The 21,676-nt window shown below is 40.4% G+C and overlaps 1 protein-coding gene across 3 annotated transcripts in view; it reads left to right on the top strand.

The window, feature by feature from the left end:
* The window catches only part of LOC105565420 (sodium-dependent noradrenaline transporter), a 36,597-nt gene that overhangs the window by 10,685 nt on the left and 4,236 nt on the right, over positions 1 to 21,676 (top strand). For 2 of the 3 annotated variants that reach the window (XM_012018596.1, XM_012018597.1), the window contains exons 3-12: positions 9,294 to 9,428; positions 13,080 to 13,389; positions 13,840 to 13,978; positions 14,187 to 14,321; positions 15,908 to 16,011; positions 16,079 to 16,316; positions 16,540 to 16,668; positions 17,045 to 17,245; positions 17,682 to 17,849; positions 18,229 to 20,712. In XM_012018596.1, the coding sequence (XP_011873986.1) occupies positions 9,294 to 9,428; positions 13,080 to 13,389; positions 13,840 to 13,978; positions 14,187 to 14,321; positions 15,908 to 16,011; positions 16,079 to 16,316; positions 16,540 to 16,668; positions 17,045 to 17,245; positions 17,682 to 17,849; positions 18,229 to 18,441 (1,772 nt within the window). In that variant the 3' untranslated portion in view covers positions 18,442 to 20,712. Of the gene's footprint in view, positions 1 to 9,293; positions 9,429 to 13,079; positions 13,390 to 13,839; positions 13,979 to 14,186; positions 14,322 to 15,907; positions 16,012 to 16,078; positions 16,317 to 16,539; positions 16,669 to 17,044; positions 17,246 to 17,681; positions 17,850 to 18,228; positions 20,713 to 21,676 lie in introns of those variants that run through there. The other variant, XM_012018595.1, reaches the window with a different exon arrangement.

Raw genomic sequence — 21,676 nt, 5'->3', positions numbered from 1 at the left:
TCGGAACTAGGACTTGGACCAAGTTCTAGCATCGCGTGGACACAGGCCTTAACTCCCAGTGAGAAATGATTCGTCGATCGACGTCGAAATGATGTCGAATCGACGTCAATTCGACGGTGTCGATGTCGATTCGACGTCGTTTCGACGTTGATCGACGAATCATTTCTCACTGGGCTGGGCCCAGCAAGAAACGACTCGTCGATTGACGTCGAAACAATGTTGATTCGACATAGTTTCAACGAATCATTTCTCACTGGAGGGGATTTCTCCGAATCCGACGAGTCGGTTCCGATCGCCTTAACCAAGTCGACTGATGCTAATTTGCGTGGAGAACGCCGATAAAAACGCTATTACTGCGCCGGTCGGGGTGTCGTTAGTACTGCCGCGGCATCGGATTCGCGGAGAGTTATGGGTCTCCTACCTGCGTCAACGCGGAAAACAAATTTCATTATGAATCACTTATTTGCGTCATGGAAAACATGGTCGTTACGGACGAGTTGTCGCTCTCGGCCGGATTTAAATTCAAAACCAATTAAGCGACAAGATACAAGTGGCTTAAACCATAAAACTTCCCGTTTCTTCCTTCAACGTCACGGGTACCCTTGACATTCATCTTTTCTTTATCGCGCTCTTCTGCGTAGCGGAAGAGCCGGCTCAGGAACAAGTCGCTCCTTCGGTATATACTCGTGCGCGAGGGAAACTTCGTCAACCGCTCGTAACATCGTCGGACGTTATTTCGTAGTTAACCTAACTCGAGGGGAGGGGTTGGGTGTTACACGTCGTCAAATAATGTACTCCAGCCGGAGAGTCGAGCAATGCCGCGCTAACCGGCCGGCTAATTGGCATTTACCTCGGAAAATGACCTCGGGATTTAGACCTCGCTCGGCGAAAGATTCCCGACGACGGGGCCACCTCTGCCAGGTGCCCAAATTGGTTGTAATTACAGGGAGGTGGTAATTTACAGAGCGGCCTTATATATCATAAATCGCGTGGAGTGCTCATTGCGACGTTAACCCTTTTCTTCACTTTTCAACGAGGGCGCTGAAATACAAAAGTTATTCTAATCGCGTCATTCAAATCTCTTCTGCTCGAGATAACTCAGCTTTGTTCAATGGCACATTCGGAGATTGAGAAAATTTTCTTTCTAGGAAAACGAAAAAGCAGTCACGTGTGCGTGCAAATACACAGAAAAGAAAATCAAATTAACTCTTATAAATTCCAATTAACGCGTCTATTGTTTGGTACATACGCAACAATCTATAATCTTCTTAGTAATAAACTGATTAAATAATTAGCCAGTTGGGTTGACTATAAGTTTCCCGTCTCAATATAGTATATATCCGCCGCCTCAATCATTTGCCCTTGATAGGGCGTGGTGGCGTCTCATGAGTAGACTCTCGAAGAGTCATACATACATGAGGTGCTGTCTTGGGAAATAATCAGGTGGTTTCCCCTTGCCTGCCTGATGCTATGCCGTTGACTACTTTAAATAGTTCATCCGCATTTGAGGGTGATTTCTCACCGCTCAGAACAAGAGAGTGCCCTATCCAGCAAGCTGGTCGGTTGCTTATACCGGCAATCCTCTCGGCCCCCCTCTCGTTAGCCGCTAAAGGGGTGTGTGTGGCGAGATACTCTCGGTGGTTGCCACTTCCCTTTCGAGAAGTGGCGTCTGAAAAAACCAGCGGTATCCTGGCTGGATTTGAACTCGGATTTTTATGCCACGCTCGCCACACACACACACACACACACACACCGGGCACCATCGATATTCAATTACTCTATTATTAAGTTGATGATTATTACATTTATATTTAACTGACGATTAAGCTTATATTTATAACGATTGATATACATTTGTGTATCAATTGCATTACCTGCGGTATGCAGGTTTTAGTAAATAGTTAATACGTTGGGAACATTCCGTCTCGGATACTCCAACATCACGCGTCGAATTTACATAGCAGCCTTGAGACGACGAAAGAATGATTATCAGTTAAAATTAATAGCTGCCACACGAATCAGAATAAATTGTCAGGCTTCTCATACTGCATCGATAATTAGCAGATTATCCTTCTCACGCTGCAATTAAGGTAGCTCCTGCGAAGGAGCGGTTAGTGTAGGTGCTTTGGTGGGGCCCCTTTGATTTTTATAAATTCATGACTTTTTTATAAAAATATATCACTTAACGCGTTATTGAGCAAAAATGCATTGATATGCTGTTATATACGCATATTTAAACATATTTAAAAATATGTGATGTTGTCAAGTCTCAAAAAGCTATCCAATTTCCTCAAAACATTGTATCTATCGACTTTACTAATAAGTATTTGCTTGCAGAGGTCGGTGACCTCATATACTTAATAGCACATTTGAATCCTTGCGACATTTATTATGTTTATCTCGTTTTTTTTTGTTAAGATCTACTTTTTCTATAAAATAATATTAACCCTCAAACCGCTTCTGCAAGCGATCGGCCTATAACCCGTGTCCCAGTGAACACCAAGTAATAGTTACATAATATCAATATTATAATTTCCTACTTAACAATGGAAATGTAATATAACATGGGTGTTATATTACATTTGTCTCGTTGAGTAGGAAATTATAATTGATGTTATGTAACTGTTACTTGGTTTACTGGAATGTTAAAAATATAACTTTAACATTTTCTTCTTTATTTTATTTTCTCAGCGACCGGGTCTGAAATTTCGCGTACTGACAGATAAAATTTACAACTACAACATACTTAAATTTCAATTCTTTTCTACTTTTGGTCGGTTTATGCAGGAGCCACCTTAATTTGCACTTTGGCTTATCACGGAAAAAGAAGGAATGTACAGTGACAATAGAACCATTTTGCGCCGATCTGCGAAAATATAATTAATTGACCAATTCAGGAGCTACTACTTGTTTTTTTCCCACTTCTGCTTAATAAATTCTAACGCCTCGGTTGAAAATCGTAAATTTTAAATCGCCTAAGACTAAAACCGAAGAGTTCCCGATATCGTAGACCGTGAATTATCGCCTTTTTAATAGATAGATGTCAAGATAGTATTGACGAAATCATGATAACCGAAAATCACTAGCAATGAGAAATGAGATGCAATAAACGAACGGCATATTATTAAAAAAATCCACGAAACTCGTGGGAAAACTTCCCCACATTTTTCTCAGATATACAAGTTGTATAATTAATAAAATCAAATCCACATAATACGATATTTTCTATCATAATACGACATTTAGAGACGAATTTTCCAGCGCGGACGCAATATTCGTAAATTTATGAAACATTTCCATATTCTGGTCCGAAATAAAAATTCCCTTAAATGGAAATCGGTTTAAAATAACGTGAAAATTTCCGTTTTGTTTGATGCTCAATTGCGACAAAGGGTCCCGTCATTTTCAGCGCTGACAATAAGCAATCCCGGGCATATCGATTTCAGTTGTGAAAAAGGAGAGGCCCAGGCATCGGGAGGGAAAGAGAAAAGATTCGCGTCTTCCGAGTGCCCTCCGTACAAGTCCCTCCGCGCGCCACGGCACGTGCGGCGTTGGACGTACATTTGTATTCGCTTTGTTCGGAATTGACGTGAGCGTCCGCGATCATCAGCGCCCCGTATCCTCGACGAGGAGCCCGGATCTCTCGCCTCCGCGCGAGAGATCTCCCGCTTCTCGCTCCCGGGGATCGATCTCGTGGAAAACGGTCGGCAATCTTATTGACTTTTGCTAAGCCCCGCTGCGGCGACGGCGACGGCGACGACGACGACGACGGCGGCGACGCCATTAGTACCGGTTCTATCGGGTCCCCGGTAGGAATGCGATTAGGGCCGCTGTCAGTGATACAGAGGCTCCTCAAAAGCGGCTGCTAACTCGATTAAGAGCGGAGTAGAGCGCGCGGCTCCGCGCCATTAGGATGGGCAAGATCGGTCGCTAATTTCCAATTACCTTAATTAATTATAATTTCCCATTCGGGACGCGGGCCTTTGATCATGGACGTGCGCGGCGCCGCTGCACCCCGCCGGACGGCGGCTGCGTCGTTATCGCCCTACGAGAGGCGTTATTAACGTGTTGTGTCGTGATTATAATTCGGAGCAGCCCCGGCACGGTATCGATATGTACCGGCCCCGATCGCTGCCTACCATTCACGTTTAACCCTTTGACTACTTTTCGCCCGTCGACCCGCGCGTAGCGCGACCCGATTCTGGATAAACTCAAGATAATGAAGCCGGATGTCGCGGCTGACGAAACGACACTCGAGTTGCTCGGGGGAATTCAACTTCTGTAATCTCGCGATTTTGCTACGAAATAATGTGACGTGCTTGAGGGGGTTAGAGAGGAGCTTTATTTTAATTTAAAATGTTAATTCTATATATATTTGTACTTTCAACAGATGACAGATTATATACATATTTAATTATTTATAACCCAGTGAGAAACGATTCGACGTCAATTTAACGGCGTCGATGTCGACTCGACATCGTTTCGACGAGGATACGAGACGGGGCGCTGATGATCGCGGACGCTCACGCCTATTGTATTAGATGCGACAGCAAACCGTTTGCTGTGGTTTAGAAATGTATGGCAGCAAAATATTTTTAGCAAATTATGATTAGGTATAGTATCAAAAATTTGTTTCAGACTCGTCTCGAATGTTTGTTCAATCAGATGTCGACACCCGGTTACTTCGTCATAATTTCAACTTGACGGAAATTCCCATCCCGCAAGATCCACGTCAAATTATACAGTTTTCCCGTTCGATAATCACAATAAGCGTTAAGACTCCTGGTTACCGTGCGACGTTCTCGCGTATTTGAATAATGTATCATGTTATTTGCAAATGCTAATCGAAATTCTGTACCGGTTTGCCGTCTTGATACAGATTACTTAATCGGCGATGATTGGGTGGCCTTGCGCAATGTCATCTACAAGGAAATAGATTACGAGAGAGATTAGCGGTATAGCAACTCGCGTGCCGTACGACTTTTTTTTTTACTGTCGTGTATAGCTCAGAATATCATAACGAATGAATTCAGTTTTCAAACATGAATAACGATCAATTAACTAACCGTGCAACGAACAAGTGATCTAGCATCGATCCCAACGAGAAATGACTCGTCGATCGATGTCGAAACGATGTCAGATCGATATCGACACCTTCAAATTGATGTCGAATCGTTTCGACATCGATCGACGAATCTCACTTCTGGGACGCGTAATCTCGAAGAGTTTGGAGTTAAAAGTTAAAGAGAAATATATTATATCGGAGAAACTTTATTCTATATATACATCCAGAATGTATTTATCACATATGCATATAGAGGTGATTTATAACAAATTCGGTTGCTTACACTAGTGCGCACTGAGTGCACACTAAGGCCATAAACTAGTAGGTCCACTACGTCATTTGTTTCGTTTCGCGTCGATCCCTTCTGCGCGTCCGACATTGCTTTGGTCAAGAGGCTAATGAGAGAAAAGTTGTATGTGTGGTAGTGTAGCTTAAATGAGTACCCCAGTGAGAAATGATTCGTCGATCGTTGTCGAAATGATGTCGAAATGATGTCGAATCGACGTCAATTTGACGGTGTCGACGTCGACATGGCTTCGACATCGATCGACGAGTCATTTCTCGCTGGGACACCGCTGGATTGCTGACCAAAGCAATGGCGGAATACCACGTGATCGGGACCGCAAAGTTCAAAGGGACCGACAGAGAGTGGACCTACTAGTTATACTATGCTAAGGCTTGTTTATAGTCAATTCTTATATTTAACTTTGCCTTAAATACATGTTCAAAAAGTATTTAGCTAAAAAATGATCCGTATGGATGCTATACAAATCATTTTACCGGCTAAGAAGTATTTCAAGAGATATTTAAGACGATCCTTAAATATAAAACTTGGAATTTAAGACTGGAAACAAGCCGTATGCATTCAGTGCATACTAGTGCAAGCAACCCGAAATCGCTATTAGATTGTTATTCAAGTCACATATTATACATGTGCATATTAAGAGTTTATAGAACAAACTTGGCAGAAAATTCGCGAGTTTAGTTTCTTATAAAACCGCGAGTCATTATCCGCGAACTCGTTAAGTCGATTGATTGTAGGACAATTTGGACGATTCCGTAAAAGTGAAGTGGTTCACAGATTATTATGATATTTATAATACGTTAAAAGCCGCGTGATCTCTTTTCAAAGTAATGCGAGTCGAATTTTGTTAATGGAAGACACCAACACGCCAGCAGCTCGACCTAGACCCTCATATACCTTTCGGTAAAAGCGTATTCCGATCGACGCGACGGGCTACAATTGGCGCGATTATCTCGCGAGAATGCATTACGTTTCATTCGAACGAGCTTTTCGCCTTTGTTCGGGCGTAAAATGCAGCTTTAAGCACTAAGCCTTTGCGTGAGTGCATGCTCGCGTTCAAAGGGAGAAAATTGAGCGGAACTGTTGTCCGGGGCCGGACGTTTGCTCTCGACGTTAGCGACATGTCAAGACAAAAGAAAGAAAGAGAGAGGGAGAGAGAGGTTTGCTCTAGATTTTTGAATTAATCTTTGGCAAATCTTGGACGTTTCGCGAACTCGCCTCCTTGCGGAATAAAAATATTATCAATAATATTAGCAAGAACTTTACAGTTTTTTAAAAGAAACCGTGTAAAAAGAGTCTGACAGATTTGTTGGTTCCGATCTGGTTCAAGCATGTTAAAAATCGGCTCTGGATTAAACCACGTTTTTAATCCTAACTTATAACTAATTTTTTTTGCCTAATGGAACCGTCCGGTGATGGATAGCCTATTTTGAGAGAGTACAATTTTTAGTATGATCGATCGACGATTTGCGCTCAGGCAGGGACAAGAAGAAATTAATCAAGGTTGCTCAACGACAATATCCTTCTTAATGCGATTACATCTCCATGGGTACGGGGCGGAAGTTCCGTTAGAGCTAAGAAGGAAGATCATGGAAATAAGTACTCGTATAGTCTCTCTCTCTCTTCTCTCCTTTTTGATTGCGTCTGCATTTATTTACGCAATGCGAACGATAGTGAATAGATATTTAATAAAATGCACAGTAACGAAATGTGACAAAATTTTTTGCCGATTTACAACAAAGAATTGCATGATAACAATATAAATTATTGCTATCCACGGAGAAGTCATAAATATTGATCGACAATTCGATTATTTAATGTAAACATATACAGGGTGTTTCCGGGTTAAATAGCCAAACTTAAAATATGAATTTAGGACCTCAAAACAAACAAATATTTTATCTCGAAGTTTGCTCGCAAACGCTTCCTTGAAGAGATATCAACTTTTTAAATTTTGGGAATGAATATTATCGAAACGATTCAGATTTATCCTCTTTACTGCTTCACAGTAATCAATTTAATACAATAAATGTCGTTTTAAGCGTCTCTTTTCGTTTTTAGATATGCTTCTAAGTTATCTTGGTCAATTCTTTTACGGATCTATACACACATAGGTGATTTATATTTTAAGAATTTATCGAAAGTGGTAAAAGCGATTACACGCTAATACCACTTTACTATAATATATTCTGTTCGTAATAAACAATGCGGGCATATAAACACGATTTAGATATTATTATTCGTTCACACGATTCGTTCACACATTGATGCGCGGGATCATCGCTTAATCAAATCGCTCCGTCCTTTTGCAGAAACGCTGCATTTTGTAAATTTATTCCGTATTATACGAAGGAAGGAACCAGTGTACATATAGGCAGAAAGATAACACATGCCGCTCAGAGGGGAAACCGGTGAAAAAAATGCGATATATGACGCACTCATACCAGCGGGTTAGTTCCATAACTGCATTGTGCGTTATTTAGAGCACCGGTAGCGAGGTGCTTTTAGGCACGTAATTCGATAGTCAACTTTCGGAAATGCGGCAAGGTGACATTAACACGGTGACGCGACTGAGTCGATCGTCAAGCTGACAGGAACGGTGAACCAGAGCTTTAAAAAAAATGATTCCCGAACAATTTTTGTAATTCCGACTGCCTAAAGTTTCACAGGCAGCGCGATATCAGGACAAGTGAATCAATTGTCGCGCAGAGGGAACAGTGTTATTCTCATTTTCGCTCTCTAGGAAATTATATGTAAAATTCCACTTTCATTTTTATTTATCGCCATTGTGTAAAAAATAATAACATAATATCAGCTTTATGTAAAAGATAATAGTATACGCCAAAATTAATTATAAATCTAACGCCGTTTAATGCAGAAATATGCGCGTTAATAAGCATTAATGAGTAACTTTCAACGAGCAGTGGAACAATTTTCAATTATGCTAACAAACTTCGGAATATCGTGTCACGATTTTCTAATGGAGTCGGTAAGTCCGAGTTATTTCAGCTGGAAAAAGCGCGCGTATCTTAACGTAAACTTTGACGATACTTTAACCATTTCTTAGGGGCTACATGCGCACTTTTCGCCCTCTAATTTGCCCGCCTTTTAACTTCGCTTCCTTCTTGTACGGACGACACTTTTCCGGAAGCAGCGCATCTCCTTCCACTCACTCCCGCTTCCTAGGTAGCACAATAATACCGTTTTACCCCGTCACACAATGGCTCCTTGTCTTAAGATTCAAGAATTTTTCGCAAGACTCTTCCTTTCTAGATAGACGTCCGATGGACGGAGAAATAATCGGATCCCGTTTGATCGACTTACATCAAGAATTTCAACTTTAGCGATCAGAATAAAGTCGTATTACGATTCAACGTTAATTGAATTGCTAATAACGGTTGAGAATCAGCATTTAATTGTGATAATATCCTTCTAATAATACCGTGAAATGAGCGTGAAATTAATGTGGTAGGCTTAAAAAAAGAACAGAGAGTTTTTAAGTATTTCCCTGATGGCGCAATTTACTTAGGAAAAAAAATTGGAAGATACATCACGCATATTGCTCTATAAAAATCAATGCTTTTGATATCTCTATACTCTATTCATTTGTCTTCAATTGATGATTACTGCACCATATTTTAATACGAGAATTAATTATCGCATTTTTTTACTTCATTTACATGCTTACTTAAATGTATTATATACCTTTTTAGGGGAAAACAGATGAAGGAAAAAAGTAGATATTATATATTGATTTAATCTACATTTGCATATTGCAATAAAAATCATGGAAAATCTCAGAAAACTTATAAATTTGTTTACGAATAAAACGGAATGTTATTTTGACTGCTTTGATAGTTTACTTTCTTTTTTGTTAAATTGAGTGTCGTTTTTAAATGGACTCGTTTGCACTTGTCTTTGCAGGTGCATTTCTGGTTCCCTACTGCATAATGTTAGTGGTCGGCGGGATTCCCCTGTTTTACATGGAGCTCGCTCTCGGTCAATTCAACAGGAAGGGTGCTATCACTTGCTGGGGTCGACTGGTACCGCTTTTCAAAGGTAAGTGTAATAATATATCACAAACGTGACAAAGTATATCGAATTTCCTAATTCCTTACACATTTGTCTGGTATAATAACAAAGATATAATACGAGTGAGAAATGACTCGTCGATCGACGTCGATTCGACATCGTTTCGATGACTCGAAATGTTCGAGCAACTTAAATGCAATTGCTTGAAGGTCAACGTGCATATGTATGCCGGTAAAATGAGAGGAAGAAGCAGTAAAGTTTTTCTTTACATCTTCGTATTTGCACAATTATTATTTTAATCTAATTCTAAAATGTAACGTTTTACTTTTCAGTGAATATCGAGCATCAGTTACATTGCCTTCATGTTTTTACAATTTCTCACTCAACAATGTATCTCACACATGTGTTATATTACATTTACATTGTTGAGTGAGAAATTGTAACATAAATGCAATGCAATTGATGCTCGGTGTTTACTGGGTTACGATTTCCAAGTACATTTTGCGTACATAAATCATAAGTGTCGCGTGTATAATCATTTGGCGTAAATATACACGTAAATCTGAAGCTGAAGAGATAAAACAAGTAATGTCAAGCTCTCAGGAGCAAATCGATTTTTACAAACTAATAGCAATGTTGTATCAATGGTTGCATTATTAAAAAAATCATGCATTAGCTGTTCAATCATATGAACAGTCGCAAGTGCTAAATTTGAAACGTAATAGTGTCCGGCGACATAAACGCGGTCAGATATTGATTTGTCAATAGTCACACAACTCGGCTTAATCTTTTTCCCGTTTAGTGTCAGTTCTAGTGACAAAATCTCGCGACCGTTGAACTTAAGGATGGAGTACAGTAAAACCTGTCGCTTCTTTCGGTTTCTTTCTCCTTCGATTACCATTTCTATCGTCGAACGTACGGCTACGTTTAAAAGTGAATAACTTCTCGCGTGCGAGGCGATGCGTAACGGGGCCGACCATTGAAACCGCTCACGCACGTGCCAGTCGTGCGCCGCGGGATTCATGAGACATACATCTCGAAACGAATACGACAGGTGTATATATTGTGTATATGTGTGAGACACACACACACACACACACACACAATATATACTGGAGCGCGCGAACCGTCCGAGAAAGTCTTTTCAGGAGCTTAAGAGCCGGAACGGCCCTCTTTACTCTCATTATATCCTACCCCGCTTTCTTTCTTCCTCGGTCCATGGACAGGGTGGGACATTGGCATTCCAAGCCGGTCGCCTTTCTACCCGATCTTCCCCCTTTTCCAGCCCGATCGCCCGATCTTGAGACGCGCGCGAGACCGAATCCGTCCGTCGCGAAATGGAACAATGCACATGCACACGAGTATATATATTTAATTAAAATAATAGAAAAAAGTCCTCTGTTATGAGATAGACTCCTAAATATGAGATAGCGAAGTTTCTGCTAAATTAATAGGCATCGTCTGTTGGTTCCACCATGAATTTATTGCCCTTGGAGTGAAATCTCTGTTTAGTGGAAAATTCATTGTTAGATCGTGTAATCGTTGCGAAAAGAGATTTGTGATTCAGTTTGGACGTTGAAAACCTATTATTTTATGTTAGAATCCTCATAACAGAGAACTTTCCTCTATATATACACCATTACGTATCGACTGATCTCTTTTGCAATGTCGTATCTCGATTTCATGTAATGTATTTTCGGTTTTCCTTCTTAAACGCTCATTCTGGACCAGACCCTTGCGAAAGAGATCAGTCGATATATTACATACATGTACCAAAATAACATATTGCTACATACATGTGAGCGTGTTTATACCCTCACTGCCTCGTAGATCTTTCCCGAGCGCGCGGCTACTTTCGACGCGCGTACATAAATCCAAGGGAATCGCAGAGAGACGCGGGAGGTGCTCTCCGTGTAAAGAGCATCCATTTCCGCCGATTTCCAACTTCATTTCCACAGCCACAATTTCGCTCCGTCCGCGTCCGCCCGCCCGCCCGTCCGCTGATCGCCGTATGATCGATCGAGATCCTCCGTCTCGCCGCGATTCTGCGTCGCGCGATAAACGTATGCACGTATAACGCACGTACGTATTGTGATATGCAGCGATATCTCGCCTACCGCGGTAGAGAAGGTCACAATGTCATTTGCATCGGAGACACGCGGACTCGTGCGCGCGCGAGAAACAATATCGTCGCAGGAACTCAGGAAATAAAAATACAGCAATCCATTTCGAGGCCCACAATCAGTAATCGAATTATTTGGATTGTTCCTAACTCTAATCTTTTACGAATTTTACCCCGCGTAACTAAAAATCGCAATTAGCTATTCTATCTATACCCAAGATTTTAAAGTAATACTAATCAATTCTCTCAATTAGTTCTGTCGATATTCAATAACGCGAAGATAATTTTCACTGACGCACTAACCGAAATATCAAGTTGCTTAACTACAAAAAACGTCAAAATTTTTCCCAGAGTAGAGTTACGAACAATCCAAATAATTAGATTACTAATTGTGGGCCCCAAAATGGGTTGCAACTGTCTTTTTTTTCCCCAGAGAAGGTCGGTGCGTTTCTAACGTTTCTGCACCCTCAGAAAGGATGTCTGTTACCGAGACAAAAAAATTCTTGACGCATTTATATTTCTCACAACCTCATTTAGTATAAAAATAGGACAATATCAAAACAAAATCAATAATTCTTATTCTCCTTTATCGAATTAAAAAAGATTGACTTACTATATTGGGACAAAAGTAACTTATACACAGTTGGAAAATTTGTGTGTTCTTGTTAAAAAAAAACACCAGTTAAAATTTTTGTGTTAAATGTTTAACACATTCATGTGTTAATTTAACATATTGCTCTTGTGTTAATTGACCTCAAATGTAAAATTATTAAAATAACTTACAACGCACGAAGTTGGCACCGCGATATTCGACAAAAGACGATACGTACTATCATTTTATTCTAGATTTTAGAATTTTTCATTTAAGATTAAAGTGTATTCCTTTCTTTATAATAAATATGATTGGGCGCTATATCAATCCTATTTTATGATACATTAAAGTGTAATAGCATTGGATCTGGAAATTTTTTCTGTGGGTGTGCCGCGCGCTGTCCCGATTTTTCTCGCGCCTTCGCGATTATCGCGCTAATCTATTTAGTGACCTCGATCCTTGCACTTCTGAGATCGACTTGACGCACACGGACTGTCAGTGAGGAAGTTACAGTAAATAAAAAAATGCTAGAGGATACTCGGGGCAGTAAAATTTCTGCAATAAAAGTATAGAGGAAAGTCCTCTATTATGAGATAGGTTTCTATTATAATCTGAGATAGCAGGTTTTCAACACCCAAATTCAATCACAAGTCTTTTTACGCAACGATTACACGATGTAACAATGCATTTTCGCTCCAAGGGCAATAAATATTTTCAATTTTAAGTCTATTGCGAAAACTAATCGGCTCAGGTATTATTTTTCGCAATAGACTTAAAATTAAAATTATTTAGACACCAACATCCTGTCTTGGCTCTTACTCCTTTATCACTTCGTGTTTGTATTTTCACATTGGAGCTTTGTGAATTTTATTAATTGTCCAAATATTTCTTTCCGAGAAGATAGTTTTGTCACCGTACGACGAAATCGTTCGGCGGTATGAAAGCACGAATTGTTCTTGATCAGGTACCGGATACGCGGTCGTCCTAATCGCGTTTTACGTTGATTTCTACTATAACGTCATCATCGCCTGGTCGCTTCGCTATTTCTTCGCCTCGTTCACCACGATGCTGCCGTGGACCTCCTGCGACAACGACTGGAACACGCCGCTGTGCCGCGAGTTCGACGCGAACGTCTCGTACGCGCTCGAGGATATGACCAGCGAGTTGAATGAGAATTTTGGAAACACCACCCGGATGCTGGTCGATATAGGATCGGATGTCGCTGTTCTGAGTACAGCGGATAACCATACGAGCGCGGCGCATGAATACTTCAAGTGAGTTCGACGTCCGTCGCTTCGTTTGCGACAAGAAAATCGTCTCTTTGACTTGAACGCTTAATATTTATATATTTGGCAAACGGTTAGGGTTTTTAGAAAACCTTAAGGGCGGTATGCATGGCCCGTTCTTATATTTTGAGATCAACTTAAGTGTAATACGAAGGGTAAACCGCTGAGGATATTGTGGATAGTTTTAGAATTTTAGAATTAGTTTGGGCATTAGAGCCTTGTGAATTTTATTAATTGTTCAAATATTTTTTTCTGAGAAGATAGTTTTGTCACCGTATGATAGCACGAAAATTTCAAGACGTTATATATGGGTTTTTGGACTTTTGTCGCAATTCTTGAGAATTTAACATGAACGTGTCATCGTATTAAACCTTTCTTCTTTTCACGCGAATTGTTCATGCGACATCTTCATGAATTACAAAACTTTTGTCCCCTAAGTCGCGCTATTCTGGAGCTGCACCAAAGCGAGGGCTTACACGATCTTGGTGCCATTAAGTGGGACATCGCGCTATGCTTGCTCGTGGTCTATCTGGTCTGCTATTTTTCCCTGTGGAAGGGCATCTCGACTTCCGGCAAGGTAAGCTGAATGCCTCGTCAGACATTCGAGATCCTAAAGACGGGCGAGTGGGTCTCCACGAGATATCTTCTCGCGAAGGCTCTGTAGCGAAGCGCTGTATATTTATAAAGCTCAGAGCTCTATCAAAGCGTGCCATCTGCATATATGCATGTGTGGAGTATTTTAAATCGCGAGGATGCAATTACAGGGCGATTCTTTCGTGTTGCAGGTAGTCTGGTTTACCGCCCTTTTCCCTTACGCAGTCCTGCTGATTTTGCTGATAAGGGGTGTCACCCTGCCGGGCAGCACCGAGGGGATCCGTTATTATCTCAGTCCAAATTTCAATGTTATCACAAAAGCAGAGGTACGTGTGATGTTTCGGTGTGCGCGTGCAACGCTTGAAATATTTGCTGTGGCTTTTAAGAGGCGATTTTTCAATCTATTTCGTTCAACCTCTATGCTTGTGTACGTGACATAAATAAACGTTTTATTTAAATCCACGTAATTTGCGGTAAATAAACTTAAATAGAATTAATAGCCAGGATTGATTAACTGAATTAACACGTCGATAATTAGTGATTTGAAGTAATTTATCATTCCGTTTAATTACGCAACTGAATCTCGTGTGATTAATGATGAAAACATAACGTCAAGTATTGGATAAAATACTGGAGCTATTTAGGCGTTATTGCAATGAAGAAAACATCACTCTTCCATAACGAGACACTGAACAATTTTTCGTTCACAATACGGAAGTTTTTTTATTTCTTTTTTTTTTGTTTTTAAATAAAATCGTACGGAAAGGAAAGCACCGGCCGCGTTCGCGATTGTTTTATTGCCGTTGGCCTGGATTACCATGAGCCACGACGTATCCCCGCGGCAGTGACAAAAGGAGAAAACTTCGGGAGTTAATGCGTTTACAGGATCGCGAGCAGGTTCGGTAGGAGTCGGGAGGAGAGGTCGGGCATGGGAAGGGCCGAGGTATGGGAAAAATGGGGTGAGGAGGAACGTGCAGGGTTAACTGACGACGGTGAAAATGGAAACTCTGTGTAGCTGTCATAATGACCATTAGAGTTCGGTAGAGCACGCGCCCAGAACGTTAGAACGCGCGCCGACCCTCCGTGCTTCGCGCACGGAATGCATTCCGCCGCGGCCGCCGTCGCCGCCGCCGATGGCGACGACGACGACGACGACGACTTAGCGTCGATGCTAAAGTGGGTTTTATATCCGGTGAGAAAGTGGGTTTGTTGATCACCGCTAATCCGTGGATATACGACAAGAATCAGACTGATGTATTGGCCGATGCTCCCCTTTTCTTCCACTTCGGACCGCGCATCCTCCTCTTTTTTTTCGCAAATGCAGCACATATTTAATTTTTTTTTTATAGGAAGATGTATATGTCGTACGCGTGAATATGTAATTAATGTACTTGCCGCAACGACTTGTGGATACTTGAAACAATGAAAACTGAAGCTTCCAAACTATGAGATCGAAACGTTTGACTTTTCAAATCTATCAAACGATATATGATTTATTATTTCCGCATCTAATATCTGGCGTTTGGCTCTTATTGCCCTTCCTTGCGTCCACCAGTTTGATATTTATTTATAGAGTCTTATAAATATAGTTATATTACGCTATGTGCGTGGATTCTTAAAATGCGTGTGGTAGCATTTTACTGATTATTATTGATAACGTGAAGATATTAATAGGCTCGATTAATCAATTTGAAGAAACAAAAGAATGAAATAAATAATTTACGATTACTATTTTTTACAGAACTTTGAGATATTTGTAGTATAAGATAAGAAAACAAGAGCTTGAAGAGAGTTCTCTTGAAAGTAACACGTAATTGATAATTTTTCACCGACTTGTTTATTATATTACGTTAGAAAGTAAAGGAACACGTTTTATCACTTCTGCGAGAGTATTCTTTCCGTTTCCTTTTAGGTATGGGTGGACGCGGCGACGCAGGTATTTTTCTCCCTAGGACCGGGATTCGGAGTGTTGCTAGCCTACGCGAGCTACAACAAGTATCACAACAACGTTTACAAGTAAGAATGCCGGGATCTCTTCCCGCGCGATCTCGCATCTGTGTCTGACACCCCGTGTCCTTCGCAGGGACGCCCTGCTGACGAGCTTGATCAACAGCGCAACATCCTTCGTCGCCGGATTCGTCATATTCTCGGTGCTCGGTTACATGGCGCGCGCCAGCGGCAAGTCCATCCAGGACGTCGCCACGGAAGGACCCGGTCTGGTTTTCATCGTCTATCCGGCGGCCATCGCTACGATGCCCGGCTCGACATTCTGGGCGCTCATCTTCTTCATGATGTTACTCACACTCGGCTTAGACAGCTCAGTGCGTTTCAGAATACATTTTTACCACACGAGAGTATTTCATCAACAATATTTTCGTATATTGTTTTATCTTATTGACAAAAGTTTTTCACTTTGGCGACAAAATTTTTTCGTGCAAAGCTGCCGCTCGATATTAAATGTATTATGCTGAAAGTACTTTTCCTTTAAGCAACGGAGCGCTTCGCTTGTGAATAATTAAAAGAAGAATTGACGTGATTTTATAGTTCGGAGGTTCGGAGGCAATTATAACGGCACTCAGCGACGAGTTTCCACTAATCGGCAACAATCGTGAGATCTTTGTGGCGTGCTTGTTCACTCTATATTTCCTGGTCGGATTGGCTTCTTGCTCACAGGTAGATATTTCAATTCTCGATAAACACCATCCAGCGAGAAATATATTATACATGTATATATTATACATATATAGGAAATTTAAAACGAACTTTCCGAACATCCTATTAAAATCTTAAGTATCCCCGTATATTTATATAAATAACGCATAATGAAATCAATATTAGAAATACATTGCACCGCGCCATTACTGCAATGTTACATTGTAATATGTCTGAAGGAGGACACTTCAATGTTACTTCAAGCTTGCAACAACGTTGCTGAACCATTTCGCAACCTCCATGCAATGTTGCAATGTTGCAGTGAAGGGTGTATGCAATGTTTCTGCAATCTTTCGGTGCTGCATGGGTATAAACAGATTATTGCTTTTCGATATAGGGCGGGTTTTACTTTTTCCATTTGTTGGATCGATACGCGGCCGGATACTCGATGCTGTTCGCCGTTCTGGCAGAAACAATCGCGGTCAGCTGGATCTACGGAACGGACCGATTTTGCGACGACATCAAAGACATGATCGGATTCAAACCCGGTATTTACTGGCGTGTATGCTGGAAATTCGCAGCACCACTTTTCCTTATGGTACGTCACAATATGATCAACGTATTCGAAAATTATATGCGATGGCTCCAGAAGTGAAGAATCATTATTGTTTAGAAAATAAAAATAATAATGCCAATAATAATTCTAATGCAGTTTTCTTATTAAAAAAGTTCTTTCTATGTCAATCTCGATTTCCTTTTGTTTTAACTTCAGTTACAATTTTGACGAGAAGAAGTTACAAACTTTTTCCTCAATCTCCGCTCTAAGGACTAAATTTATTTTATTTTTAAAGCTTATTTATTGATGCACTTTGTTTTTATTACAATGGAATATTTTATTAATCAAAATTTAATAATAAAAATCGAGATCGAATCGTTCTGCTTAATGAGCAAGTGCTCTAATACTATGTCAATGTAATATCTCAATTATAATAGCCATTGTATTTATTATACGTTTGTTTTTTATTTGTTTCTAGTTCATTATCGTCTATGGTCTGATGGGCTATGAACCTTTATCATACGAGGGCTACGTTTATCCGGTTTGGGCAAATATATTAGGCTGGCTGATCGCAGGCTCTTCTATCGTTATGATCCCAGGTATGGCGATCTACAAAATCTGCACCACACCCGGAACCTTTGTTCAAGTAAGTAATTTTTATTGAAATTTTAACACAATTATACATATAGTATTTAAATTTCTCTAATTTAAAAATCAACAGACGAAATTGTGTGTATTTATTATTAGAAAAATATTAATAGAGGAAGGAATGGAGCTTTTGCTTTTTTTTTAAAGGAATATAATTTGTATAATTAAGTTAAAATTAATAATCATGTCTGGATATAGATCACGCCAGTTTATTAGCACACAAATTTATGGAAAATATTATTTGAGGATTAATTGATTAAACGTTGATAAATTAATTATGAAAGAATTTTATCAAATTGTTTAAATTATATTTGTGGTTGGCTATTTTCCGTGAGAGACTAACGCGGTTTACACATGCGTGAAATTTATCAACGCAGAGATTGAAGATCCTAACGACACCATGGCGAGACACGCAGCATCAGAGGAACGATCTGTCCTCGGTGGCGAACGGCGCGATTCGACGAAGCTTCCTGGCCGAGCAAGATTTCGAAATTACCAAGGACCACGAGTTAACTAAGGAACAGACGGAGGTAATGATTCAATCTAGAGAGGGTGTCAAGGGGAACGATCCACCCCCCGAACCAGTCTAGGACAGTGCGGTTGTGATTTTGCACGGTGCCCGGTTCCAAGTATACCTCTGCTAGAGCACGATCGCCGAGCAAGGTCCCACGACGGCGAGTAACAATCCACCGATCGAACAAGACAAGGATCTTATCACGAATCGATACACGACTCGAAAAGCACCCCACACTTGAATCTTAGGGTACCGGCTTGATTGACGACGTGGGACGGGGTCTCCTCTCTCGGTTTGTGGACGAGATCCCGCGACTCGACGTTCGCGCGTCGGATTCACTTTGTTCCTTCGTTAACGGAATTAGAATCTATCCTGGTCCGCGTGTTCTGTCGCGATGAAAACTGTTGCGCGGATGCAGGAAAACAATGAAGAAAGTGGATATATCGTCGCGACGTAATATCGTCGTCAACCATGCTTTCCCTCGGATGGGCCTAACCGGACCTCCCCTAGCGATAATCCCCATCCTGTAAATAATAACAATCGCGCGTCACGGAGCACGACGAATCGCATGATACTGGTGATACGTCTTGGCGAACAAGCAATTGATGTTCACGCTTCTTCTAACGGACAATGTTCGTCACAAACGAGAACTGTTGTCGTAAGCGAGAGCTACACGATCCTACCTACTTTGGATGACAGCTTTAAACCTAAGAGAATCATTTGCGTGCGAGGAGTCTAATTTAGTGTAGGGTGTTTCAGCCTTTGTAATAAATCGACTCGGTACCTTCCCGGAGCGTGGCAACTAATACACCCGCTTTGAGGCAACTAACTGAGAGCCTTCGGTAAATTCCCCCCTCTGTGTAAAAGATTCCCCCGATTCGTTTCGCGACATCGCGTTAAAACGAACTTTGTTGTTTAATAATATTGTTTGGTTTTTCAGACCGACGCGAGAGAGTTATGCGTAAAATATGTTCACTTCATATAAAGCTGTTATAGAACAGAGATTATAATATTAAGATATCATATAGGAGAAGATTACGCGACTCGGTTAATCAGCTGTGACTGACGATTCCCTCGCTCGACCACGTTGGTGTCTATAAAATAGAAAGTGGGAGGGAATTGTGAGTTAACCGCGATTAATCGGCGTCGGTGTTTTAGACGGTGGATTAGGCGAATTATATTTCCGTTTGACCAGGCCGCCAGGCTTCCGTAAGCCTGGGCGATAAATGCTGTGTGGACTATACGCAAAATATAATCACCGGTAAAATGTTAAGCAATTTACTAGGTCTTATTGCCGGTGTGAATACGCTTCATCGATATCCCGCTCAGTCCTGTGTCAAACATCGTAGCATAAAACGATGCGTTTTTTTTTAAATATAGATACGATTTCCCGATCATTCGGTTCACTCACTCTGTAATCTAGTCATCTACTTCCTTACACATTCGTTAAAGATCCGAGAATATGTTATGTAATTTTTTTTCATAGAGATTCCCCGCAAAATTGAACCACGAGTTCATCTATCTCGATATAGATCGGTTACTTTACATTATCTGTGTTTAAACCGGCTCCGCACGACCTGTTTGTTCGCCGAATATTACGTGGACTTTACTACACCGAGATCGGAGATTTGTTCCATTACGGCGTGGGACGTACACTAGAAATCACTGATGCCTCCCCATATGAATTTAGGCACACGTAGAACACATATATTTTCCATGTATGTATATGCAAAATATGTAAATGTGTCGATATGTACACAAATTCACATGAAAAGGCATCGGTGATTCCTAGTGTACAACGTATCAATCGTCAACGTGTAATCCGGTACAAACGGTATCTTCATTTTTCACGTATACACGTAATGTCAGGCGTCACTTGATTTTTTAATTATCGAACGTAGAAACATGCATTGCATTCGACGCAACGAATGTTAAATAGCCATAATATTTACTTTATACACTTAATTCCCCTTGCAATTCAAAAAAGTTTCGATAGTCTAGTGTTAAATATTTTTACATCTAAATCATTTCTGATTCAATTATTGTCGATATTATTTACGTAACGTTTTATTTCTGTCATTTCAAGATTTTAATACAGATTTAAAAATGTGTATCCTCCAAGCATCATTGGTTAACTATTTTTATTCGCAAGTTTGGGTTTTTAAGAAAATACATAGAAGATTATTGTGCTAAAAGATTCTTTTTATAAGAGCTTAATTCTGCTTAGAAAGAAATAACTTTGCAAAAGATTAACTATCCAAACCATCTTCGCAAGTGAGCGATGATTAAATATTTTATTCTCAATTTAATATATTATTTGAAGAATCATATGATACACGGAGAAAATTTTCTCTTGAAATTTATCCTGAAAATCATATAATCGTGAGACAACACGACTTTTCGAAGAATTTTACGTGAGTTTTTGCAATTTTACCAAACATTTTACTAGAAAAATGTATCCTAAGTATAATTACTAGTAAAAAGTATTGTAAAATTAAGAAAAACCCTCATAAAGTTCTTCATAATGCCACGTTGTCTCGCGATTACATGATTTTCAGGGTTAAAAGAACATTCTCTCCGTGTATAATTACCGCGACATTAGACTGAATCCAACTCGCGAGGATTGCAAAGGATTAAATATGTGCCATGTGAATGCGGGTCGATTCGCGGATAAACGTGTCGTGTGAGTGTTAGCGATGCGAGAATCAGTCGCAATCTTCAGTAATTTCACAGAGATCACAGCACTTTCCATAGAGATCATAACACTTAACGAGTATTCAAACCCTAACGTGTGCGTGCTCGTAACTCTATTTGTCTATCTACTTCCACACTTGTGCGTCATCGCGCGGTAACGGGGACGAATAAATCGTTTCCTAATTCTCATAATATCGCGCGGCGCGTGATCTCCCCTTTGTTCAACGATGCAACGCCTTCATTGCGATAGGACCGTTCGTCATTTATCTAGTATTAGCCAGGGCCAGTAGAATTGATCGATACTGCGTAGGTATCCGACGGATGTTCTCAGATACGTAAACATCCCCCGGGAGATGAACATTTGCAGGCAACTGTCCGAGATACAGTTTTTGTCTTTAGTTCTTTCAATATCTAAATTAATTTGGATGATTTGAATAATTGAAAAAGGTTTTAATCGTGTATCTATATCTTCCTTCTTACGGCTAACATAGCCATAAGTAGCGTAAACATTTGGCTACACGCCACCCAAGTAGAACATGTTGCTTTTTTTCACACGTTCCTAAACGTTTATAAAACATCGCAAGATATTGTTAGGAATAAATTTCTTATAATAAATA

The sequence above is a fragment of the Vollenhovia emeryi genome, unplaced genomic scaffold (genome assembly GCF_000949405.1).
Source record: "Vollenhovia emeryi isolate VEMERY1.0 unplaced genomic scaffold, V.emery_V1.0 DF939152.1, whole genome shotgun sequence".
Classification (NCBI taxonomy): Eukaryota; Metazoa; Arthropoda; class Insecta; order Hymenoptera; family Formicidae; genus Vollenhovia; species Vollenhovia emeryi.
This window is presented reverse-complemented; position numbering and strand designations above follow the sequence as displayed.